Source organism: Convolutriloba macropyga, chromosome 5 (genome assembly GCF_964194025.1).
Source record: "Convolutriloba macropyga chromosome 5, txConMacr16.3, whole genome shotgun sequence".
Classification (NCBI taxonomy): Eukaryota; Metazoa; Xenacoelomorpha; order Acoela; family Convolutidae; genus Convolutriloba; species Convolutriloba macropyga.
The window spans coordinates 74,925,177-74,952,662 of record NC_134472.1 but is presented as its reverse complement, the minus strand read 5'-3'; the positions used below and the strand labels follow the sequence as shown (position 1 = coordinate 74,952,662).

Sequence of the window (27,486 nt, the reverse complement as noted above, 5' to 3'; positions counted from 1 at the left end):
ATCGTCATGAGGGACCTGGAACTCGAAGTGTGCTACTGGTGCCGACAGTTCGTCTAAAACTTGAGATGAATACATCAGTTCGAGTCCAGTCAAGCTGTACAGTTGGAAACATCCAACGCTAAAACCAATAGCCAGAACGTCCAGAGCGTCGAAGTATTCAATCGCAGTAACGGCCACTTCTTTGTGGAACGCTTTGATCAATGTCGCGTCTGGGTTGCAATACTTGAAGCCCCGAGAGTCGGAAGAACATTGCTCCAAAGCCACACAAGGAATGTAATTTTCTCTGCCTTTTTTCAAAAGAATGTTTGAAGAACTTATATCAACTATTTCCAGCTCAAGCGACGGTGGAGCCCGCTGCGACAGCTCAGTGATACTTAGATTCATTATCAACGTTTTCGAAGGCTTCAGACCCAAAACAGCGAACGCCTGGAAGCTTTCAAACACAGTTTGATTGAAGTGATTACCTTTTTTAAAGCACTGGATCGCCACACACTTGGACGGTAGCTTAACAGACTTAACAACTTCTTGATTGGACACAATATACATTATATCCGAATTAGGGCTGTGAACCGCTATCAGAAAAATTTGTTCATTTGTTGAGGCCTCCTTGTATTCACAAACACAGGTAATACTGCCATTATCAATTGAGTTGGCTCCCTGTTTAGCCAATGAAATTGATAGGACACAATTGCCTGACTTCGCATCAAAAAGAGAGAAGCTGCAATCTTGGGTAAGCCAACATGCGGAAAGATCCGAGGTAAACCCGGAGAGATTTGAGGAAGAAATTTGAGATTGCGATACGAGCGCAGAGGATTCAAAATTGACACAAGCATCGTCATCGCGTTCAATTTCCAAGTGATGCAACTGGGCACTCATTTGAGCTAATCTGAAAACAATCAACTCGCTTCACTCAGTTGTTGGATCAGGTCAGCAAAACATTCGGATCTATTCCGTTTCTGACCCCCCCCCCCAACCCTAACTTACTGGTTGCGTATCACTTGCGATCCACAATTTCACGTATACAATAATTTGCTGCGCACATTTTTTGTTCCGACCCTCTTGAGGGGGGGGGGGGAGGAACTATATACTCAACTGGGTTTTTTTTTTGTTCCGTGAATTTTCGCCGCTCGATATATTCATCGTAGAGAGTTAAGACTGGTATCATTAGAAAGCTCGTCCAGCGTAGAATATGGAATTAAAAAGTTTTTTTTAATTTTCGTTTTTTACAGGGAGTTATCGAGGTTTAAACTTCTGAGAAAAGAAGAGTGATTTCACGTTGTTTTTATTCACATTTTCCGGAATTTTTGCCTAAATTTTCGTCAATTTTGCTAAAATTTGTTATAATTTTTATAAATAGTATCGTTGATTTTATTTTTGAAGACGAAAAAGCATTGTTGATTGTTTTGATTTCATTTTTTTTGGTCAAAAAATCTGGATAAACATTTCAAAATTTAGCCTTTTTCATCAAAAACAGCACGAAATAAGCTACTTTTGTCCACTTTGATTAAATTTGCCGACAGTAAACCCCCAAACAACACTCAGACAATCTTTGTAGACTCAGAGGGGAGCTATTTCTACTTCAGAGTCCGCTGAGAGTGCACTGTAGTTAAAACTTTGCCGTTTTTTGCTAACTTTACACTCGTTGATTATCAAAAATGCAGATTTTATTTTGAGTTTTCAACTAACAAATTATCTATATCTACAACATTCGAAAAATCAATTGTTCCTAACTGACAATAAGTATTTACAGGGCTAGTTTTGGGCTATTCTTGGACTGTTACAATCCGAAAAAAATCGGGTTGTAATCAGTCGGTCTTTTTTTTAAAAAAAAAACTTTTTTTAATAATAAAGAACAGAACATATCAAATCAAAGCTCAGGAGTGATAGGCCCGACCAATTCGCTTGCTAAGCAGCTCCAAGCTAATGCATTTAGTTTTTTAATTGAAAGTTTATGGTCGTTTCTTTTTTTAAAAATAATTGACTTTTCAATAAATAATAGCTTAAATATTTTTTCCTCTATTTTTTTCTTAATTTGTACAACTTCCAGCTTAGCGTCAGCAAAGAAAGACTGCTTCTTTTCCTACTGATTTAACATTTAATCTCGGTTGCAGTTTTAAGCCTGAAGTTCTTGTTTTCTGGCTTTGATACGACAGGATTTCAGATTTTTGTTTGTTTTGATATTTGCCAGTTTTTCACGTATTCTAATTTTGTCACATTATCAGATTATTGACAGTTCTCATGTCACCTTATTTGCATTCAAAATAAGGCACAATTGAACATATTAAAATCCTGAAAGATATATATCATCGTTTTAACGGCCTCGACTTTTTAAATTTATTTTGTCTCTAACTGTCATTTATGATTTGTCGGTTCGGTCGTATGAAATTTCCTGTATAGTGATAGCTTTCATTGGCTTTTCATGGAAGAATAGAAGAACCGATATTCTGATATTAATAGATAGCTGATGGCTTTCATGACTTTGAAAACAATCGTTTTCCAAAAATTAAAAAAAAAAACTTTTTAATTTCACAATTTTGTTTTTTTTATGTTTCTTTTTGTTACCTAATCTCATTAGTTAATTACAGTTCAAATATGACATTTTGGGTGTCAAGGGAATAAAAGGGATTGGTGTCCCAAAATCTTTTTTCTAAAGAATTTGTTATGACCTTACTGGCTTCGACATCGGTTTTTCACAAAAAAAGTAAATTAATTTGATTTTTGTCATATTTGACGTTCTTTTTGTTGATGCAAGAAATATTCTGGATAATTACAGGTCTCGAGGGCTTCCTTTTCACGAATAAACGACCCGATTTAAATAGCTCTTTTGTAATTAATGCCTTTTATGATATTGAATATAATTTTGTTTCAAAAAAAAAATCAAAAGTATTACATACTTTAGCACTTCGCTTTTTTTGTCTACTTGTTACCTAGTGTTACTAATGAATGTCCAGGTACTAAATTATAGCTGTTTGAAGAAGGCGCAATCAAATATATTTTGTGTGCCAAAATTTGGCTTGACTGTTTTGACAGCGTTTTCCGGCAAGTTTCAATTGAAATTTTGTTTGTTCTTTGTTGTTCTTTTTAGCCGCTTTAAAAAATGAATAAGGACAGGTCCTAATGCCCTTCTATAGAAGCAGTGGTAATCATAAATTTGTGGTAATTTTAATTGATTCCTAATGGAATTTATTACTTTGAAGTTAACTGTTTCAAAAAAATAAGTTAATTTTTTTACCTACTGTTTTTGTTCTTTTTTGTATAATTGTTACCAAACCATTTTATGGACTGGTTGCATATGTTTTCTGGTGATTTATAAGTTATTTTTGTTTAGTTTTAGGTTTATCCGACGGTATGTTGACTTTGCTATTAAATTTAGTTTTTAAGAGGGACATAATTTTTTGATGTAATTAATGTTTGTTGTTGTTGTTGTTGTTTGATTTTGCTGTTCGTCTTGACTCGCTTTCTTAATATTGAGATATTACAGCCATCTAATGCATTAATATTTACTCCACTGAATTATTTTCTTGGAAGGCTATCTTATCGTTCATACAGAATTTTTTGGAAAAGACTTGGGCTTTTTCGGGATTCACAAAAAATAATTTTTGGGTTTTTCTATCTGTTCCTCATTTGGTAGACAATTATGCCAAAATTGTGGATGGGCGGGGTCGGAACCTTATGGGTCGGAACCACATTACCGAGCCGCCTTGTTTATAACAGAGGATCAAAACTTACTCGGTGGTCAAAACTGTAAAGATCCAAACTACCTAAAAAAAACCTTTGAACATCGACTCAACTTGAACATTTCAATAAGAAAAAGGGCAATTGAGAACAGGCCGCAGTAGTCTAATGCTGTTCCGCTGCTATTACGCAGGTACCAAAATTATTATAATTAACTTTCCAAAGCAATGGACTTTTCCGACATAATATCTTTCCTTAGACAAAAAGAAAAAGTTCAATTCAAATTCTATTCTACAGCACCAACTTATCAAGATTTTGAAGATTGTTAAAACATCAATCATCGTTTATAAACAAAGACTGGTCCAACAATTTAAGTGACCTCGCAACATTGCAAAAGTCTTCATCAGTCCACCTAGCCGAATTTTCGTCAGCACTGTCGAATTCTGAATTATTAAAAGTGACCACCATATCAGTCCTGTGACCAATCATGCGGAACACGACAACTGTCAATTGAACATCGGTTGCAGTTCCATCTCTATGTTCATTTAACTGCTTCCCTCTTGCAGCTGTCACTTCTGTTGCGCAACTTTCAAATGTCTCCGGAACAACCAGATTCGAGTCTGCACTTTCAATTCTATCTTCAATTTGTTCACTTTTATTATCGTCATCAGAAACGATCACTTCAAAGTGAAAAGTGGCAGCATGTTTAGCTAATTCGGAGGTTTCGGTAGGCATTTCCAGAATGTCAAAGATAATGCTCTGGTCGCAGGTTTTGTTCGTGAACACTTCCTGGTTATCTGGAATTTGTCTAGCCTCGCTCGCGTCAAGTGCATTTTCGGGCATATTGCAAACTAAAGCTCCGCCAAAGAGATTCCTCTCTGATAAAGTCATGGACATATCTTAAATTGATAAGTTTTGATTGCGCAGGAAACAGCAAAAAATCATGAAGGATTTGTTTCACCCTTCATTCTAAATTAAAATCCCAATTCAACTTCAGTTGAGAAAGATTCATCATAATGACGCAAGTCAGACATTATCAGAACTTGAAAAAAATACTCACCTAAGAGAAATGATAGCGCACAGACATACAAAGTTCTTCAGAATAAAAAAGTTTTGAATAGCACACTCCAGAAAAAATGACAAACTTCACTAAAGTAAAAAAAAATCCACGTTTCAATAACAAAACTGATAGGTTTGGCAAAATGAAAACTTCAAAACAATAGGAAAATGCCCTTTACAAGTTCTAAAAACAAATTTATTGGACAAATTGTAGATATAAACGAGATATAAAGACAAATATCTGTTGAAACTTCACACTTTATCTAACATGGAAAGTCTCCATCATATGCAAATATTAATTATTAAGAGGTACCAATAGGAAAACTGACAACGGTAAATCAGTATACAACGTATTGGTTAAAAAAATTCGATCCAAAAACAGGGGAAAAAGATGATTTTGATTCTCAGAACAATTGAGAAACTATTAAAAAAATTAATTAATTAAATGGCACATATTTAGCCTAATGCAGTCTAAAATGTGCCAGAACATCGAGTTGCTACTTCAAAATGTCCTATTGCGATTGAGAGTTGTATGAAAATTTGTAAAGATCATAAAAAAAACATAGCCGGAAGAATTCGGGAAACTAATCGACAAGTACTCTTTGGCATACATAAACAGGTTCCAAAAAGCATTACATACTGACACCACTCACGAAAAATTATAAAGAAATTCAAAGCCAATTAAAGAAATATTTAGCACCAAAAAACCAATGAAAAATAGAAAAATCAATAATTTCCTCATATAATAGTGCAAATAAAAAATAAATAATCAAACAGAGATCATGATCAAACAACAACAGAAAAGCAACAAAGGGCTCATAAACCTGGGTAGGTTATTCAAAATACAGAAAAATTCAAAAACGAAAAGTTTCGAGTTTCTTAAATTTTTTGTCAAAATTCTGAGCAAAAACACGAAATCTGAACAAAAAATGACGGAAAATTCATTCGAGCAAAAGTAGCCTAAAAATGTAAAAATTACCTCTGAAGCAGCCGAAAAATTGCTGGAGTAACCTAAAAAGAGCAAAATTAGTAAAAGCCCAATAAACCCTCGAAATTAGGCTATTCAAACCTCTTAAAACTGCTTGAAAAAGCCGCACACAAACAAAATTTTGAACAAACCAAATTTTTACGCTAACGAACACAATTTTATACACCAATATCTCAACCTCTCAAAAACAGCGGAATGAACAAAAACCACTTTTCGCAATGTTTCTTCAAAACGTAAAACAAACAAAAATTTTACGCGCTTCATTTCTCGCTTGTCAACATGCCGCGTGCCAATAACCACAAGCGAAAAAACAATATTTTGTTCAAACACCGTTTTCGCACTAAAGTTCAAAAAGATTTCACGCCACAAAGCCACTCGCTTTTTCGCTCCACTTCCTGATTCGGTGTGACCAAAATCACAAACAATTTGACTTCAAAACTTGTAAACAAGATCAAATCATCAAAACTTGTAAACAGATCTTTCACACCACTCAAAAAATCCTTTTAAAAACCACAGGAATCGACTTGAATAATAGAAACTTAAATAATTATTATAGCACAAACAAAAAAATCAAAAGAACTAAATTTTCTTACAAAATTAACTCATTTAATTTGTTAAAGACTAGTCTATCAAACATATAGGTCTATCAAAACTCATTCGATAACAAATGCAAAAAACCAACTAAAAGCGAAAGAACAATTCTCAAAAACTCAAATTGAAAAATAGGAAAAAAACATCAAAAAGCGATTTAACTTTTCAATTCTTGTTCGCAAACACAGTCCAATTGATACCACGCATTGCAACAGATCAAAAAACCTCTCAAAAATTCTCATTCGACCAAAAAAATTCCCCGCAGACTGTAAAAAGTCCGAAAAGCAAATCGAAATTTGGCAAAAAAAAGCGTCAAAGTCAAAATAGTTGAAAATCGCATTTATAATTGACTCGAACTGTTCCTAGAAAAACCTTTATTAATATTTCTAGAAACCCCATTTACACTGAAAAATATAGAGTTAAAAACACAGCTGGCAGAATGCCAGAAAGCAGCCGTGATAGCTTCGAAGATCTGCAGTCTCAAAAATATTTTAAAAAAACAGACCAAAAAAGAATATTCTTCTTTTCATTAAATGCAGAGATATTATATTTTGATTAAAACCTGTATAACTTATTGCTGCTTCTGTTAGCTGTTCTTAAATAAACTTCAATTAGAATGACACAGTCACTTGACCTCAACTCCTTGACTTGAAAAAGAAGTCATTTTTGAGAGTGAGGTGAGTCACGTGTGACCAAAAACCTAATCACGCAAATGAACAGAAAACTCGTTTCACTAAGAGTGAAAAATGACGCAACTCACGCAATCCAGTTGAAATTTCATTAACGAATGAACAAAAAAGCAGATCTGAAGTGATTAAGACGTCATATGGTCGTAACAAAACTCTTGACGAAAAAAAAACATAGCAGGACAAGTCCTGATACAATTCAACGGAATTTTCATTGAATGAACAAAGACTAGGTCTAAAATTGGCGATGAATGAATTGGCAAATTCATTTAAAAATACATTAAAAAATCGAAAAACAGTAACATATATGCCAATATGCCGCAAGTGAGCAAAACACCACTAGCGAGAAAGCGAATTGTTGTTCAAAAGCCGTTTTCTTACTCTATCTAAAAAATAGATCAAAAAATTTTCACACCGCAAAACCACTTGCTTTCTCGCTCCGCTTTCTGTTTCGCGGCCAAAATCATCACTTCAAATTGATTTCAATAATCATGAAAATGTGTGAACAGATCTTAAAAAAAGACAGCGCCCCAATACAATTCAAATTCTTTGAATAAAAAATAGTAGCCGTTGAGAAACGAGGGCGACTATTAATAAGGCATTCTTGAGTATCCGCTTGCTAGTGCGTTGTTGAAGATGCAAGAATCAAATCATGTTAAGTTCAATCGAATCGTGAAGACGAACAGAACAACACTTCACACAAAACCTCATAGTTGACCGCGAGCACTATCAAATGCTTTCTAAAAAGTTGTTATTCCCTATGTCAAACATTTTTAAGAAATTTGTTCAATTGTTATATAGCAGAGTATCCCTACAAAAGATAAATTGAGAATATTATTTTCCGCAGTTTAATTCCAGTGCGTAACAAAAAGCTATTAATCTAACTAGTTCTACATGTATCAGGCATCGCTTCATCATTACTCCCATTTTCCTCCTCGTCACTCGAGTTTGCAGAACTCGTGAACCTGTTGGTCATGGTTGTGAAGTTCAAACTAAAGAAAGTCTCTATTGGATCCTGGTGCAACCTCTTTTGGTTCTTGGACGCAACGGAACTCAGATCTGTTCTCAGGTGCGGGTTCTCCATATCTGTCCTACCTGGACTCCAAAGTTTGATTGTGTCGTCTATACCTGAAGTTGCTAACATGCATACTCTCGGATTAGGTTGCAAGCAATTGACAATGCTTTCATCGCCAATCATAACCCGAAGTAAATTTGTGGTATATTTGTCCCAAATAAAAAACGAACCATCATCGGAACCCGCAACTATATACTGGCCATCACCCTTTCCAAAGAAACTGGCCTCTTTAATATCAGTAGCTGCGTTACAATGTCCACAAAATCTACTTTTGAAGTCTTTGGCCTTGCACTGGTAGCTTCTTTCTTGTTGGGTCAAGTTACGACTTGATGTCGCAGAATCGGACGATTCCAGACCGCCAGACTCGGGATTAAAATTTGAAATCCCCCGCTCCGAGCCCTTGTAATCCTTTTTCTCTCGCATTCCCTCCAAATCTTTGTGCAGGTCAATAAAGGTCTGATCTTCTTTTATAGATTTGACATGTTGCTGCAAGACAAGAGACCAATAGTAAGCTTCCTCAACCCATTCGAAATCTAGCATGCATTTTATCAACCTGATGTGAGCTTTGTTATACATAGGGTCAATATCGATCGCCTTTTTGAGGTCCAAAAGTGCCGCATAAATATCGCCAGACCATTTGCGTCTCATCAAAGCCAAGGCTCGATTAGCGTAAATTATCTGAGCATTATATGACGTCAATTGGAGCAGTTTGCTGTAACAACTTATGGCTTCCATATATCGCTCACTTCTAAAGAATTCGTTGGCCTTTTCCTTCAACGTCGTCCAATCTTCAATAGTTTGACGAGAATACTGTTTTAAACTAATTAAATTTTGGGTAGAATCTGATTTAGCACCTTTAGGTTTCGAAGCACCACTTGCGTTGTTTTCAGTACTTCTATTGTTACTTTTCATTCTTTCGATAAATTTGTACCGCATTTCAGGAAACGAGTACCGAAACGACTGTTTGTACGTTTCCATGTCAAATAAGTAAATCTGTTCACTTCCAAGATTTACTAAAAGTTCACTGCCGTTTTCGTTAAAGGTCACAAAGGTTGAACTTATGGACCTGAAGGAACTGAAACCCATTCTGGTTTGACCTTTTTTAATCCCAGAGTTTTCTTGAGAAATATGTCCCGGCACACAGTAGAATGCGGCAGGTTCCGTGTATCCCACAGAGCCATACGCTGAAATGAAATCCGAATCACAGAGTCGAAGTTTTCTCATGTCAAACAACCGAACATATTGATCACTGCTTCCTACAGCTATGTAGGGCTTATTAGGACACACGGCCAGACATTTTGTTTCTGAGAGTTGATTCCCATTGCTGATATTTTCCCCGTTGAGATTAATACAAACATTGTTACAATGGCCAGTACTGCACGTATGGGGTTGTCTTAGGTCTATAACACGCACTGTTCCGTCCTCGCCCGCACTCCAAATCAAAGATGGACAAACTTTGGACGTACACAGACGTTTGACGCGGTATCTATGGCAATTAAAAGTATTTACAGCTTCGCCTTTTTCAACGTTGTGTACACGAACTTGAGCGTCCGCGGCTGCACTTGCAATTAAACTATTATTGCTGTCTTCTAAAAACTTGACGGAGAATATGTTGGATCTATGTCCAGAACTGATTTCGGTAAGTTGCCTTCTCCTCAGAGGATTCCAGACACGAATGGTCAAATCGTCTGATCCACTTGCGAGTAGAGATCCATCGTGTGTCCATTCGAGACAATTGACACAGCCTTTATGTCCGATCAGTTCTGTTTCAAGGGACAGTCGGTTGATGAACGATTCGCTCAGATAAAAATTATTCTCCTCACTTTTGTTTCTTGTGATGTAACGCGCTCTCTTGGACAGCAGACCAGGCAAGGATACCATTCTTAATCGTGTAACAATTACATGTTTATATTCATAGCGTCTGAAATTCAAAACATTTCTGATGTTTTTAACGAATAAGTATTGACATTGTTTTGTATAACATTTATATAGAAAAAGGAACAGTTTTGGAGCTTGCTCAAACTTGATCAGATAAGTAAAAGTCTAAAATCTCAAGAATGTTGCTATATCTCTACATAAGACATACTCAAAAATTGCTAGGTATCAAGATAACAAACACTGCTCTACCAAACGATCACAATTAACTCAAAGTCAAGCCACCAAATCTTCTGCTACGGCCACCTAAAAAATAACCAATTCTGTATAATTTTTGTACTAGTCAAAGCCGAAAAATCAACGAAAGCACAGAAATCATTGAAGCGAACATATTGCAATAAAAAGAGGAACATAAACCGACTAATGTCGGACAAGTTTCTCTCGAACAATAGGCCGGTCACTTTAATTCAAAGGAAAAAACCCTAATAGAGCTCTGTGAGAATTAATACTCGAACTCAAAAACTCAAGACTAATACTCGACAATTAGTGCTTATACGTTTGGCACTACTTAGATGCACACATGATCTTTAACTAGTAAATTTTCATAAAATTTAAAGTTCTTTATGTGATTTCAGCAGTTAAATTTTGAGTGATGTAAGTTACGCAATTGACCTAAAAGCAGATCAAATGACGTCATGCACAAATATTTTAACTGCAAAGCAGTAGAAGTCATGAAATTGAAGTCAATGGCTGCAAGAATCATCGACGGATACGACGATTTAAAGAACATAACAGGACAAGTCCTGAATAACACTTCAAAGAATTGCATTAATTTATGACCTGACAATCATTTACTCCGCTTTAAAAGGCAAATGAGAGCTGTTATTAATGACAATAAGCAATAAAACAAGAACAACAAAAACAAGAAAAACTAAAAATTCAATTTTTATTTTTTTTGAAAAAAGATAGAATCAACATCAAAACAACTTCTATGAACTCAAACTGCCAACAATATTCCTCTATTTCTCATTAGCAACCTGTCATTTAATGTCGACGAGTCCGCTCACTAATAATATTAAACGATAAGACAAAAAATAACCAAAAATCGGAAAAAAATTTGAAATTTTTTGAAAACACTTAGCATAAAAGTCGCGGATTGCAACAGCTACTGAAGGATACATCTACATCAATAATTGCGTCCTCAATGACCACCGTTGAAATCTGCCATCAATGAGATTAATTGATAAAACACCAAAAATTACAACAAATACCAGCAAAAATAAAAAAATCACTAAAATTTTTTTAAATAAAAAACGAACAAGCGTATAAGTCACAAAAAGCAATAGCTATCAACTGAAGTGACTTGCTTTAATTGACGCCTTTTTAGCAACTAATGAGACTTGTCAATAATGAATTTAAGATTTAGGACGACGAAGCTGAAAAGAAGAAAACAATATCAAAGTAATAGAAAGCCCTAGCTTTGAACAATAAATTAAATCGATAAACTTAACCGCTATTAGCAACATCAGAGACCTACCCCCAATGAGATTAAACAATAAGACATCAAAAAGTACAATAAATACTTGCAGATCTCAAAAATTCACTCAAAGTTTTTGAGAAAAAGTAGTGCCAAAGTCATGAAAACCACTAGCTATCAACTCGGGCTATTCATTAGGTTCTTTTATGCCTCATTAGCAAGCGACCAGACCGGTCATTGATGATACTAAGTGATAAGACAACAGATAATTTTTCAAAAAGGTGGCAAAATCTAAAATTCACTATTATTTTACGAGAACCAATAGTGGCAAAGTCATGAAAAGTTTTAGCTGCCCTTTAATGAATTCAAGCAACGGCAAATATGCACAATTAGAACACACATGTACCGTCATAGAACCACTGAAGGAGAGGAAACTCTGAAAACAGAAGTCAAATTGACACACCTGAAAAAAAATTGATCCCAAAAGTTGCCAAATTGATCAACCACCAGTTTCTCACTCCACTTTAAAGGTATTTTGATAAAAATCACGCATCAAACCTTTGCAATTTTTCGCTCCCTTTACTATTTCAGTGTGACCAAAATCACCACTCTAATATGACTTCTCACTGAAGTGAAAAGGCTGAAAAAAGCGTGAACAGATCCTAAAAAAAGACAGCGCACCAATAAAATTCAAACTCTTTAATTGTAAAAAACCATGCTGTCCCCAATAATAGCCGCTATCACTTCGCGGCTATTGAAAAAACGTTTTTCAAACAAAAAATTCAGCGCATCAATATAATAAATTAAGAACCCGCAACAAGCGGTGCCATGCCGGGTTCGAACCCCTGACCTCCGAATTAAAATTGCATAATTTACCACTAGGTTATCACATCCTCGTCGTAGATTATCTTACAATCACTTTTCTTTCACCGACAGAATTAGTAGATAACAGCAATTTATGTCACGCAAAAATCAAGAAGTCAAGAGTGAAAAAGTCACTCGAGAGGTGAGCTCGAAAGAATCTTATAGAACAAAACGGTCAAACGAAAATAAGGCATAAAAACACACATGTTCAGAATAATTGCTTGACTTCGTTCGCGCGCGAGAGCAGATAATAAAATTTGACAAAATCAAATTTAAATTATTAACTCACATCAATACAATTTACCTAAGAAAGCAATAAATCAAGATAAGTCAATCATAAGTTCACGTCCCACTTCAATCAGCTTTCTTCACCAGTTCTCAAATTACAATCTGGACAATTCGCATCTCTCACATGTCGCACTTCAGCTTTCGTGGAGTCAATCGAATGCAAAAATTGGCAGTCCTTTCTATCAGAGTTATCATAAATCCAATTTAGGTTTCTTCAGAGGACCGGAGGCAGGGATAATGGTGGCGGTGGATGTTCCTGAAGCACTGGATGCTGACACAGTAGAGGAGGATGTAGGCGGAGCAAGATCCCACTTTGATTTTCTAGAGGTAGGGTCTTCCGATCCAGAGCCACCTCCAACTGGTCGCTTCAAATCAACTGCCGCCTTGTCATTCTGAAATTACACAAGCTTGTTCCAGCGACTTCATGGAGGCAGAAATTATATTGCGCTGGGCCGACGCATTGGTTCAGCCAGCAGCCAAATTAGAATCATCAATAAAAATTAGCAGAGAAAAACTTATAAAAACTTATGAACAGTTTAGCCAAATGATCAGAGATACATGTAAACTTAAAAAAAACAATTACATTTTCTTTAACTAGAAACGTGACTTTTTTGGGACTCGAAAATAATAGCTTATCAATCATTCTTTATAATTGCAACCTTTGGAGCAGATCTTTCCGGAAATAAGTAGCCAGCTATAATTTTTCAACATGATATTGACCGACAGTCACATACTGACCCACAGACAGAACCGGTAAATACTTAAAATTGGCCACGTTGAAACGAGGAAACGTTTAAATCGAGAAATTTATATATAAAAATTTAACGATGAATCTAAATTTGTTACATTTAAACGGCTTTTACTGTTTACTGCTGCTAAATAGCGTGGTCAATTGAGCCAGTATCGATGACATCATTAAAAGCCTTCTCATATACTATTTATCAACGTTGACTTGTTGAAGTTAAACAATTAATTCCTAATGCAAAATAGTCATCTACCTGAACCAGAGACGTGGTTGAAGACTGGGAATTACTGGAAGCAGTGGCTAATCCCGCAGTTTGTGGACTACTGTTCTTCTGCTGTTGTTTCTTAGCGTGCAACTCGTTTTGAATTCGTGCAAGTTCATCGTAATAGGCTGTTCTCGGAAACCCTCTAGGGTTAAAAACGCTCTTCGGAAAATTTGTTCCTGAAAACAGCCGCATTTATCAATTCAATAATAGGCCTTTGGTTTGAAAAATAATAACATAACCGACAAATGTCGGAAGAATTGCTCTCGAACGGCTAGTGGGTGCAGCCCTAATGCGGCTAAAAAAATTCACCAGGGGGCTTCTAATAACCTCAGAGGGGAATATATACCACTATTAAGATTTAAAGTGAAAAAAATGGCACCAGTTTCGATGCACTTTTCATTTGACTTTTAGTATTAAATTGCCGCCAATTGAATTCAGCTGTTTGAAATTGTGAATGAGAGAGAACTTTAGATCACGCAAAACGCAGAAAGTCAAGGACGTAAAAGTCACTCGAAAAGTCAAAAAACGGTCAAGCAAAAATTTTGCGTAAAAAAGGCATACGTTTACAATAATTGCTTCTCTTCGAGAGCAATTAATAAGCAGTCGGAAAGTTGACCAACCTTTTTCGTTTATCTTTAAATGCTGAACAAGTTTCTCATAAATACTCGGATTTCTGTATTCAGTTTTGGATTCGATAAGTTTTATAAAATCTCTTCCCGATTTTACTGCCGCATGGTGACGCTCTGAAAATAAATCCAAGTTAGTTGTCATTGAAGCAACATCGTTTCAGAAAAGAAATAATAACACCAACCGAACTTCTCCTGTAGCTCTCGTGAACACTTTTTCCTTGATAGGGGCGGCAAAACAATCTCACTCCTCTTCGGTTTCTTTTTGTATAACAAACTAGCTGAAAAAGAACCTAAATTTATATTAGTTCAACTAAGTTTCGATTAAATGCATTTACCTCTACCGCACCACAATCTTCGTTAAAATTTTTACAGGCTATTTCGACCATCAAAATATGAATTATAAAAACCGAATTTTCTTCGCCTCATAGCGAAAATAAAGCACGCATATGCATTACAAGCGGGTAAATACTGTCTATTTGTGAAGTTGACTAGAAAGGCGAGTTCTTTGCAAAATAAGAATTTAAAATGTACATACCGAGAGCGTTGGGTTCAGAAAAATCCACACCCTTCATCCAATCAGGTACAAACTCCTCGACTTCCGGGTTTTCTGTCTCTTCATTTGTGTTCTGTTTTGCTTCTTCGTCGCTTCCATCATCAGATTGTCCTTCAACATTCTTGATAGTTCCTCCCTCTTCGTCTTCGATTTCATCCCCTTGAGCTGTATACGAAACCAACCCACTCTCCTCACGCTTTCCATGTCGACCTTGTTCGTCTTCGTCTAAAATAAAGAAAAGCGTTTCTCATCAATTTAATCAATGAAGAAGAAATCAAAATAAACCCCCTAATGTATAAGTTAGCATTCGTCTAAGTCAACCAACCAATGTCAGTTCGAATGACTTAGGCTCGTTGTTTATGCACACGTTTAGTTTGAAAACAAAATAACCTAATACTTAAGCAGTACCGTAATGATCTTAATTTACAGATGTCAATGACAAAAATTATGGCCAATAAAAAATTTTCGGTTACTTATCAAACCCTTAAGGTTTTTCTGGCCCCTGGGTCCGGAAAAACTTAATGACAATAAATGTCAAAAAAGGGGGAAATGCAAGTTTTGTCTCAACAAGTGTGAAAAATTTGTGATGTTAAAACGTTGAAAACTAATTCATTACCACTAGACACGGTGCAGTAACCTATTATCAAACCTGAGAGGATGTTCCTCGACACCTAAGGCTGATAGAACTCAAAAAAATAACAAAAATTTTCAAAAAGCTTGAGTGTTTTTGCTTGGATTACCGAAACATATAGCTCTTGAATAGGTTATAAGAAATACTTATGTCTTGCAAAAGACCTTTATCAACTTTAACTAGCCTCAATTGTAGATTGGTCAAACAAAATATTCAAAAATGACAAAAAAAAACAGGCACAATTGCATTATTTTGAGCACAAGAACTCCTGAAAGTGACCTTTTAACCTTAAACTACGGCCTTCACAGTAGTGTCATCACACTAAGCACTTGAAGGACTACTTAACGCGGCTAAGGGCCTCAAATGAAACTTGATGCCCGCTGGGAGCTCCATTTATCCCGTTTTTAAGGACGAAAAGTCAAATGGGTCACGAAAAATCGGTCAAGCGAAAAACTGCATAAAAAAGACCAACAGGACTAATATAATTGCTACATACTTCGTTTGAGAGCAATTAACAACACCACATAGAATCATTCATGAATATGAAAGTCGCACGTATGTATTCATTGAGAGCGAGAGAGACTTAATTCCCGATTGAGGGCAAATAACTAAAAATCAACGAAATTCATTTCTACTATTTAACATTTACACAGCTCGTACAAGTGGGGCAATTGCAACAAACAAACCATAAGCATCAAAAGCAGGGACTGAAACATGGGATGATGGATTCAAAATGTTCAACATACTGTCTAGGATAAATTTTATTCTTGAGTAGATCAAAAAGAAACTTGTGGAGTAACTTTTCGAACATCAGTGAGATCTTCGGCAGCAGACTAATTGGACGGTAAATGGTGATGTTGTTCCGGCACGCTCCTTTGTGAATAGGTTTAATAAATGAAGACTTCCATATTTCGGGGAAGTGGCAGTTCGGGAATACGCAATTGAAGACGATCCGGAACAACGTTGCAAAACTACCAGAGCATTTCTTCAATAGTCCATTTGGGAAGTCATCATGGATTCAAAATGTTCAACAATCTTGTTGATCTTGAAGTAGTCATCATCGATTATCCCATGACGATAGAAAAAATTGATCATGTTGATGGACCGTTCGTAGAAAGATCCAGGGGTTACTTTACGTTTGAGTTTGAACTTGGTTCTCCGTCTTCTCGTCACACCAAGTGATAAAACTTCAACAATATCACAGAAGTCGCTCAATAGCTTCCTTTGGGCCAAGAGAATGAACAGTCGGTAGTCCTCAATTTGGATTCGAAAGGCCATCGGTAGGATTTTATGTGTGAAAAGAGTGTCTAAGTAGTTCCTAGAACTCCCGTAAACACATCTCAAGCACTTTTCTTGGATTTTCGCGAAAGCCCTGAGCTCTGCAAGTGAAAAGCAACAGATTTGAGAACCATAGGGGAAGAGTATTGGAACAACATAGGCGACGTAGAGCTTGTACTTGATATGCGATGGAGTGCACCAAGGTATAGTATTTTTAAGCTAGTAGGAAAGCTCTGCGGCTGTTGGTGACTTTATTTTGAGTGTGCGTGTTCCATTTTAAGTTTCTGTTGACATAAACTCCGAGATCCTTCACGCACTCTTGTTGTGGAATTGTGATGTTGACGTACTCTAACATGGGCTCGACAGTCTCAAAAGAAATACAGAGGCTCTTTTTCGCGTTGACTAACATCCCGTTTGCTTGATTCTAATTGCAGAAACGTAAAAGATCATCATTGAAATTTAAGGAGTTGAAAACTAGTTACGCGTCATCAGCAAATAACCACATAATACTGTCCAGAAGAAAACACGGCAGGCCATTGATAAAAATCAAGAAGAACAGGGGCCCAAGTACTGAACCCTGGGGTACGCCACTCAATACTTTTGTCTGCGTCGAAGAAAATCCGTTGATTTGTACTGCTTGAAATCTTCCGAGAAGGTAACTCTCAAAGGCAACAAAATTTGAGTCCGAACCAATTTTTCGGAGTTTTACTAGTAGAACGGAATGTGGCACACGATCGAAGGCTTTCTCGTAATCGAAGTATATTGAGACTAGTATGTCTCACTTGTTAAGATAGAGGTAGTTGACGTATTCTAGAAGCTGACAAATCGTAGATTTCTTAGACTGGAATCCATACTGTCTAGGATAAATTTTATTCTTGAGTAGATCAAAAAGAAACTTGTGGAGTAACTTTTCGATCATCAGTGAGATCTTCGGCAGCAGACTAATTGGACGGTAAATGGTGATGTTGTTCCGGCACGCTCCTTTGTGAATAGGTTTAATAAATGAAGACTTCCATATTTCGGGGAAGTGGCAGTTCGGGAATACGCAATTGAAGACGATCCGGAACAACGTTGCAAAACTACCAGAGCATTTCTTCAATAGTCCATTTGGGAAGTCATCATGGGTCTCATAAAAGCAAGCGCTGCTGTTTAGATTTGCTTAAAAATATCGGAGTCGCTAAATGAACCACAGAAATCATTGAAGAAAATAAGACTTTGGCTGTCATCTGGTATCCTTGTTTCGTACGAGTTCGTGTTGAAATTCGAAGCAAATAAATCATTGAATGCATTTGCAACGTCAATCCAAGAACCGAGTTCCGACGCACCGGAAAAAATTGGATGGGGAAGACTTTTAACCTTGAAGCTTTCAACGAGTTTGACGCAAGAATCCAGGTTGGAAGTAACTTTCCCAGATATGTAGAGCACCTTGTCCAATTCCAAAGATTTCTCAAGGGTGTCCTCAAGGTTCCGCACGACATAATGACCAGAATGATACTTTCTCTTGCTAGTTGCCAGTTTATTCAAAATGTGCACAGTATGGGATTAGTAGGTTGGCAGGGACGCCCTTCTTCTGGTTACGCTTCGAAAAAACTTTGACACTAACATGCAGATGGTGATAGAAATCGGCGACCGTGTCCACAGAAGGATAGTTGAAGAAGGTGTAACTTTGCCAGTGAGCAATAAGTGACAATGCCTGGTTCAGTAAAAGCATAATTTCGGATTCTTATAGAGGAGGGTGAGGACTTCACCGTTGCTGATATGGGAGCATGATCTGAGAACCGAGTGAGTGGAAGGACGTGGCAGTCAATACAGCCGGTGAGAGATGAGGGGACGAGAATGTTGTCGAGGGAGTTGCCACGGTTGTGCGTGGAGCTGAGAAAAGTACGACACATTTCATAGTCATCTAAGATCTTTAAAAAGCTAGTTTCTCTCGCAGATGAAGAGCTGAAAGTCGACCAATCAGTTTTCGGAAAGTTAAAGTCACCAAGAAGGCATATATGGCGGTATTCAAATGCTAAGTTTTCATTGAAAATCAGCATAAATGTCGAGCCATGATGTAGAACGCTAGCCAAGGATGTAGTTGTGACCTCATAGTGACTACCTTGTGGGGGCAGGTAGACAAAAATGAAGAGGACGAGACGATCGTCAACTTTGACCAAGGCTGAAGTACAAAAGTCGACGTTGCTTATGACAGGATTGCCAAGGAACTCCGCACACGACGTGTTGGAGGTGTTCTGCAAAATCAAGAGTCCCGCCATGTAGACCTTGTATGCGGTCTAGTCTTCCAACAACTGAAAACGATCCCCCAGCTGACAAGTCACTGTTTTCAAGCGTCGTATCTAGCCATGTCTCGGTGAGAAAAGCGAAGTGTGGTTGGTGTTCATGCGGGAGGGCTGCGAGGTCAGCTCATTTTTCTACCGATAGCATTCCTCGGCAGTTCAGAAGCAAAACAAACGTATAAGTCATGAGCTAGTCAATTGTCTTTAATTTGCGTTGCTAGAACATCTGAGGGTTCAGGTGAGTGAGGCTTGGGTTTCGACAGTTCAACTTTGATGTTGTTAACCACTGATGAAGACGAATTGACTAAGGACTTTATCTCCGTCAATTCACGTTTGATCTCGTTAACGGATACGAAATTCTTCTTCAGCTCGTCAACGCTTTCACGAAGTTTCCGGACTTCGCCAAGTTTGGGAGATGACATGGAGAGTGCTTCTTTAGCTGGAGATTCACAAGACTCACAAAGCCAAGCTAATCCTTGAACTTTTATCAAGTGAGTTAACAGGGCTGCTGGAACAGAAGTACATTTTAGGCGGAACCAGAAGTCACACCTATGGCAAGTAGAGCTCCATGTCCATCATCTTTGACCTGCGGTGCGCAATGACCGCATGGGTCCCTAATGGAGTTGCATCTCGGAGGCTTTTCACAGTCAAGTCCCAAAGTCGAGATCTCGTTGACCTCGAAACACTGAAGTCTCAAGGACGCAGAAAACCCAACAAAGAACAACACAATGAATTAACCTCAAGTCTTCGTTGGCTGACTTTCTACTTGTGCTTTCTTTCTTTTCTTGGAAGATGGGCGTTTCCGATAACCACGCTTCATCTGGGCTAAGCAACGAAGGTCTTTCGAGTTATTTAGGACGGTTGAAAGAAATTTCAATTCCAAGTAAGCTGGTGGATGGACACGACGAATGTCTTCAACAAGAGAAATATCTCTCCGTTTTCAAGTGGAAAGCACACGGTTCCTGATGCCGATGGTCACTACTTGAGAATTCGTCAATTTCTCCAGTATGCTTGGAGATGAGCATCTCGCGGTGTAAACAATAGCAGCTAGTCGAGGTTTGAGTTGTTCGATGAGACTCAACAACTTGTCAATGCGACAAGCAGCCCGATTATTGTTTGAAGGATGTTTCGTGAGGGTATTGTTAATTATATCGTGCCAGATAACAATGTGGAACTTTTTGGAGGACTACCGAAGGACTACAAACCTCGTTTGCGAAAGGGAAGCGGAGTAGAGACCTCAGAAAAGAGGGTGAATAACCGCTTTTCACACCATGAATATGTCTCCTTATAACAGTTTCGGTGAATCGCATATTTAGAGACTGGTATGGCTCTAAAAGCTACTCTAAAAGGTATGGCTCTAAAAGCATCTCCTGTCCCAATGACGAGTTGATGTGGTGGGAGACTAAGTCCAGGACAAGCTCATAATCTTCTGTGTATTTGCATCCATATCAGTGTACCAATTAGAGGAGAAATAAAAACATACCCGGCAGATTGCCGAAAACTAGCCGCCGTTGATTCCAATAAGCATGATTGGGATTGAAAGAATAGAAGATATTAAAAAGATTTTTGAACAAAAACATTTTTTAAGTCCGATTTATTTTGATGGCATTTCGTAGTTGAACATAATTCTGTTTCTTAGAGAGAGGCTGCAGGGGCTGCTATCGATAACAATAAGCATTAGAGATGGTAACTAAGACTTATAGGAACGGCGTTCAAATAGTGGGCATCTAAAATGGGGCTTTGTGGGTTTATCCCGTTTCTATTTCTGACTTCAATTTTTCTCACAGAGTTCTGCAATTCCGAGAGGGAACTACTCAAGGCGACCCACTTGCAACGGCAATGTATGGACTAGCTATTTTGCCCTTCATCGAAGAGGTTTCCTACGACAACCTGATCCAAAAATGGTACGCGGATGACGGAAACGCCGCCGAATCGGTCGAAGCGCTGAGAGTCCTTCTATCGAAGTTGAAACTGCATGGTCCTTCATTCGGTTATAATGTTATCAAATGCCATCTTATCACCAAAGCAGAGTTCGTCAATGACGCAAAAAACGTGTTTAAAGGTGAAGAAGTAGATATTATTGATGGATCAAGAGTCCTTGGATCTGTTATCGGAAACGTGGACTCCTGCAGACAAAACATAGAAGATCAAAAGCAAAACTATCTACGTATGTTGCAAAAATTAGATAAACACGCGAAAATTGCACCTCAAAATGTGTAAAAATGCTTGACGAACTCTGTGCAGCATAAATTAACCTTCTTATCGAGGACAACGCCAGACACGTTCGACTTGTTGGAAGAAGCCGAGAAAGTTATCAATGATCACCTAATCCCTAACCTTGTATGTAACACAAATTATGACGAGACCTATCGCGACATATTTTCACTCCCCGTACGCGAAGGTGGACTCAATATCATTCGCCCTGAAGATAGAACTCTCGAATACGAACGTTCAAAAACCATTTCAGAGCCGCTATCCCTCGGGGACGTATCAAACATCGAGTCCGAACAACTAAAAAGAGTTGAGATCAGAAAAGATAAATCAGTGAAAATGATTGAGAAAAAATCCAGCATTAAAAACTGTTTGAATGTAAACAAAATGTATGCAATTGCTCTAGCCTCTGAAAAAGGAGCTTCATGTTGGCTTAATGCCATGCCATTGAAAAAGTATAACTTCAATCTGTCCAAGTCTGAATTCCGAGATGGTATTGCTCTTCGGTATGGTTGGGAGCCCCCCAAACTTGCGTCCAGCTGTGTTTGTGGCGAGCCGTTCACAGTTGCCCATGCCCTTCACTGTCCCAGAGGCGGGTATACCCACTTAAGACATAACGACATCCGTGACTCTTTCGCCAATCTGCTTGAGGAAATTTGTTTTGATGTTGAAATCGAGCCTAATCTTCTGCCGTTGCAAGGTTAGTCCTTTGCAAATAAAACTACCAGCACTGAAGATGACGCACGATGGGATATTAAAGCCAATGGCCTCTGGGACAGCAGATTCACAAAAACATTTTTCGATGTAAAAATCTTCAACCCCTTTGCCAAAAGCTGCCCGAAAAATATCGAACACGCGATAGCTACCATGAAAATATCAAAAAAAAAAATGAAAAACGAGCCTCGAGTTATAAATGTTGAGAAGGGCACTTTCAGTCCGTTGATTTTTTTCTTGCACAGGAGGAGCAGGACCTTCAGCAACTCGGGTGATAAAGCAAGTTGCCAGCAAACTGAGCCTTAAGAACGACGACTCGTACGCCAACATCATCACGTTTATCCGAACGAAAACCAGCTTTGCGCTACTCCGGAGCTCCGTACTCTGCCTGCGCGGTTCCGAATCGCTCCGACGACCGCAGCCGGTCGAGGCTTCCATGGGGGCGGTTGTCGAGGAAGGGAGGCTTTTAAGTTGACACTCCTTTATTTGATTTTCTTTTAGATTTGTTTTACGTTCTGATAATTTTTATCTCACTTTAAATTAATTGCTGGTTTGTAGCAAACCCTTCGCTGTACCCAACCTTCTCTCATCTCCTTTTTATATTCGTTCTTTTTCTTAACGGGTACCGATTGAACTAATTTTTGCCACCATTTTTGTAAATACTGTTCTCGACCTTTCTGTAACTGTTCTGATTAAACCTCACATACATTTTGTCTATATGCTATTGTAGTTTAATCCCTTCTAATTGAAATTTACACTTCAAAAAAATTTATAGTGACTCTGTTCATTTTGAATTGCTTTGCTGAGCAACTGATGTTCAAAATCACTTTTAACAGAATGAGAAAAGAGAGAAACTAGCCTAGAGAAGTCAAAAAGATATCACGCAAAATGTTGAAAAAGCGGCAAAATGAGGTAAAGCGAAACATTTTTTTATTCGACGAAGTAAAAAAAAAATAGGAGCGCTATAATAGCCGGCTGAGAAGATGAGGGCGGCTATTAACAATCGAGAACCTACGGAAAATGTTTAGTGACAGTATTATGTTGGCTTGGTTGAATGCTAATGGAAAGCTGAACATTTGGAAAGAGTTCCACGTAAATCAAAAGCGATTTTGGTTCAAACCTGACAAACTAAATTCGGAACTAAACCTTGCCAACGGAACTAAATTCGTTTATCAAACCCTTCCATTCAAGTATTCCGATTACATTGCTTCCCACCCCTCCCAAGCACCTCGATTATTTGTAAGCCGCGGCCTCATAACCAACATCACATTTACAGCTAAGATGGGAGCAAAACCACTCAATTCAGCGACTGTATTTCAATTATAAGGGGTCAGCAAACAAAATCCAACCTGAGAACCGTTTGTCGTCGTCACTATCGAACTCGCTCGGTAGCATATTATATTCTCCACCTTGGCTCCCACCCTCTGGTTTTCCAACAGCTGAAGCGTTTTCACTAAATTCTTCGTCCAAAACTTTGTTTTCTCTTTCAAGTGACGGATTGTGAACTGATACGTTGGGGCTAACCTGAGATGATTTTGGAGCTTCTAGCTCTGCAACCGAATTAACAGCTGTTTCATCACCAGGCGGCTCATTTTTGGGAGTGTTGCCGATCTCTTCATCAGAATCGTAAGTAGCCAAAGAAGACAACATCCCTAAAGATGGAGCTATATCAGACATATCTGAAACGAAAAGCAAATCTTCAAATGAAACAAAAACCCACCCGTAACATTTCTCACGTGAGAAGGACCACGCGAAAATGATCCCATGCTTGATATGCTTACATTAAGTAGGAGCTAACTACAGTGGGGTAAAGTAATCAGAGTTCCTTCGAAATAAAAGACAAGTAAAGAAATAAACGCCGCCTGCCAAAAGTGAATAATGGCTAGTCCGGGGTCTTCCCAGCTCTCGGTCTTCATAAACCATTCGGTATATTTTAAAATCTACAAAAAATAGGACAACCGACTAACGTTGGGTGAGCTGCTCAAACGACCGGAGAGCAGTTAGCTTTTGCATTAGTCAGCTTCGGATTAGGTAGGCTCGCATCGAGCATGAGGAGAGACAGTATTAAGGTGGCAGAGGTGGGTGGGTGAGCGGAGTGGTTATGGGGTGAACTAAGAGGGGAACAGTATGATAATGCAGCTTCAGTGAATTCTCAGCAGCTTCAGTGAAATTTAAACTACTAGGGACCAATAAAGCTTTTAGCCTCTTTTGGCTGTTCAGCGATTAAAGTACCTACTAGGCTTTACCTGTTTCCGTTTTTGAGGATAAAAAGTTAAAAGCGTCAAGAAAAATTGGTCAAGCGAAAATGGCATTCATTGCCGTAGATTTGACAGAGGATCGTCAATTAAAACTTTCCCACGAACGTTTACGAACTCGTCAGCTAATAATACAAAAATCTGAAATGAAAAGCCAAACAAAATGCAAATCAGTAAAATCCACTCATTCTAGGAAATTAAAAACGAATTTTTACATATCTACAGTCGTATCTACAAAAATTCACATCGGAGTAAATATATTTTTGATTTGATGTAGCAGAGGCATATCATATCGACGTTTTTTATTAAAAAACCATACATTAATTACCGTAAATTCACTTCGCTTTGTTCAATTTAGAAGTTGAAATTTTCGTTTTGTAACGTGTCTTTCGGACAAGCTGGAATTTTATCTCCAAACTAAGCTTTCAAGGTCAATTCTCGTGTTCGGTATTTGTCCCGCGTCTCGATGGCCGGTTTCAGTGTTCTTATATAAAGCGCCTATAGTGTCATTAACTAAAGTTGGTTGCCACACTGGTCTAAGATCTTCCACTGGAAAGCTGTTTTTTATCAACGTTGCACTCAATTGCATGTACTCCCATCGGTGAGTCCTCCTTGGGTTGCTCTGCAACCCTTGTGGTAATATATCGTTATCTCTGTCCTACATAGAAGGATTTGTATCCATTACAAGTGAGTTCATAAACCACGACGTGGGATTTGAGGTCTTTATCAAAGCTAGACTTAAGGCTAGGTACACAGCTCATAAGATTCCGAGCGGCGAAATATGTCTGTACAGAATGAATTTTTTTAAGCTGCTTTACAATTGCATTAGAAATTTAATACAATACCTCTTTACTGTAATACAATTTGTTGTTTCTACGTATTTTTCTGTTTTAAAATCAATGCCAGCGTTATATCCTTTTCTTTGCCCTCTCAATCGCAGCTTGTTAACTCTATCCCTAACAATTTTGCCTACCCAATGCCTAGGAAGCTGACTACCTGCCCAAATTTTCTCATTTGTTGTCAATCTTTCCTGAAACGCTTCCCAATTAATAGTGCCTCGGAACAGGCGGTGTATTGTTCCCTGTATTATGCTTTTCTTATGTTGAAGTGGTGCTTTTCTTAAGCTTCGATAGTTCAAAATCTGGTGTTTTTTGATACCATATTCAAAAAACTGCAAAATTTTCCAAAAACTACGATCAACAAGCAACCAGTTTGACTCTATGGGCTCTCAAACAATCAAAGAAAACACGTCAACGCTTCCCGTTTTAACTACTCCAGCGAGCGTTATTTTTTTTAAAACAGTTTTTTACTGCACTTTTCGAAAAAAAAATTTGATATAGACAACCTTGGTACAAAACTTGATACTTAACATAGATCATTAATATAGTTGCTGTAGACCAATAACATAGAAACAGAGCAATAAGTAAAAATAACAACTAGATTTCGTTATACCTGTTTATCTGAGCAAGAGTCTCAACTGATGTTTATCTGAAAGTTTGTGCTGAGCAGACAAAACAAGTTTTTCAGCGTAGATTACGAGGCGGGTTGAGGAAATCTCAATGTAGTTCTGTTGAAATTTCTGAAAAAACAGAGCCTAGAATGGAAGGAACGTTTAGCAGCGCATTCTCATAATTGCAACGGATTTTGTGCTATAAAGCAAACATATCAGTGAAAATTAAACAAAAAGCTGGACTGCCCCAACTTTCGCGGTTAAAGAAAACAATCGCTTTAATTGAAATGAATAACAGCTTTAATTGAAATGAATAAATAAGATCTTACTACAGATAAAATTTTACAAAAACTACGAACAACAAGTGTAACCTTTTGGACTTGCGAACGTTCAAAAAAACAAATCAAGACTTTCCGTTTTTTTCTTTTTCAAAAACTGTTATCACTTTTTAAACCGTTTTTTGCTCCACTATTTGAAAAGGTGCCGAGAGCGGATACCAAAATCTCAAGACAAAATTAGAAATTCTTGAGCTTGGGAAGAATGAACAAATTATAACACTAGATTTTACAAGTATTTATACAAAACTCCTGTCTCGCAGGCCATCCAAATTGCCCTACGGCTTCTTTACTCTAGGGATGCCTCTCTCGATATTGAAGATCAAAACCCACTCTCAAAGAGTTTATTTTAAAAGTATAGGTAGCTTGTAATTTCAAAAAATTTAGCAACGAGATCTTCCCTGGAAGTTATTTAGGCCAATCGTTAGAGGAAAACGGTTGAAGATAAACTGAGTGCTGAGATTGAAATGAGTTCAAGAGAATCAAAGAAATTGAAACAAAGATGCCGTTACGGTCATAGAAAATGGGTTCCCAATAGCAAGTTGAATGCGTAAAGAATGAAAACTTGTATCTCATGAAATGTCAAGACGTATTTAAGGAGCCAAAAGCAGAAAATGGGGAAGATTGTTTGGAGATTTTTTTTATTTAAAAATATCAAATAAAAACAGCAGTAGGAAACGAAAACTGTTTAAAAAAAACGCAGACAAAATTGTTTGCAAAGTGAAAGACAACCCCAAAATTTTTGCTTTAACTATGAAACAATGTGCAAAACATATACTGTTTTCACAACAAAATGAATGAAGACTGCGCACTAGCTTTTTTAGATCTGGTTTTATAGATTGAAGAACAGAAGAAAGTCTCTTTAAAATCTTACCTAAAGCCAACAGAAGCAAGAAAATTCAGAACTTCCATAGCAGCTGAGCATTGAAATGTTGAAGAGGGTATTATCAACAATCTTTGTCGATCTACAACCTACAAGCAGTATTTCGATGAAGCCCTCAAATTTAACGAAAACGTAAGGCAAAAAACCAAAATTCTGAAAATTGATCGTCAAGCATTGTAAACAAGGCAATTAGATGTCTTTTAAATTGACTTTAAAAGGACCACAAAAACTAAATGGGGAGTCCAAAGTTAAATTCAAATGGAAGGACATGGCCACATTTTTTCTACAAAATAGAGCATTAAGCATTCGACTAAAGAAAAGCCGTGATAACCAGCGAATATCAGCGTAATACACAACAATGAACCTCAAAACCTTATTGCCATCGTTAAGGTCTAATTTCAATCAGCATCTAAAAACGCACTTTTATCTAAACGATAGAAAGTCGCTGAAAGCTTTCAAACGATAAAAACTAGATCATGAATGCAAAACAAAGACCTAAACGAAAAACAAATATCGCAAATTTTTGTTTTAACAAAAAAACTTTCGAGAATATTTTATTTTACTGTTTTCGCACATAATGGAATATAATACATTTTAATTATAAATAAATTGAAGTTAAATTGCATTTTTTATTTTCTGATGATGCTAGTTTTAGCAAAGAAAATTTGTAAATATAGTCT

The 27,486-nt window shown here is 37.4% G+C and overlaps 4 protein-coding genes across 4 annotated transcripts in view; all 4 read right to left on the bottom strand.

The window, feature by feature from the left end:
- LOC142339651 (uncharacterized) overlaps nucleotides 1-27,486 on the bottom strand; it is a 349,015-nt gene that overhangs the window by 97,862 nt on the left and 223,667 nt on the right. The gene's annotated exons all lie outside the window — the stretch shown is intronic.
- LOC142340259 (ran guanine nucleotide release factor-like) lies at nucleotides 3,949-4,595 on the bottom strand. The gene has a single exon (XM_075390814.1). The coding sequence runs from the start codon at nucleotides 4,570-4,572 to the stop codon at nucleotides 4,009-4,011; it is 564 nt and encodes a 187-aa protein (XP_075246929.1). The 5' UTR covers nucleotides 4,573-4,595; the 3' UTR covers nucleotides 3,949-4,008.
- On the bottom strand, nucleotides 7,770-9,991 carry LOC142339641 (WD and tetratricopeptide repeats protein 1-like). The gene has a single exon (XM_075389827.1). It carries the CDS (start codon nucleotides 9,953-9,955, stop codon nucleotides 7,880-7,882), a length of 2,076 nt encoding a protein of 691 aa, XP_075245942.1. The 5' UTR covers nucleotides 9,956-9,991; the 3' UTR covers nucleotides 7,770-7,879.
- On the bottom strand, nucleotides 12,547-23,568 carry LOC142340258 (uncharacterized). Its single transcript, XM_075390813.1, has 6 exons — nucleotides 23,233-23,568; nucleotides 14,753-14,995; nucleotides 14,400-14,495; nucleotides 14,209-14,331; nucleotides 13,577-13,764; nucleotides 12,547-12,970 (listed from the first exon to the last, which is right to left on the bottom strand). The coding sequence occupies exons 1-6, from the start codon at nucleotides 23,558-23,560 to the stop codon at nucleotides 12,770-12,772; spliced, it is 1,179 nt and encodes a 392-aa protein (XP_075246928.1). The 5' UTR covers nucleotides 23,561-23,568; the 3' UTR covers nucleotides 12,547-12,769.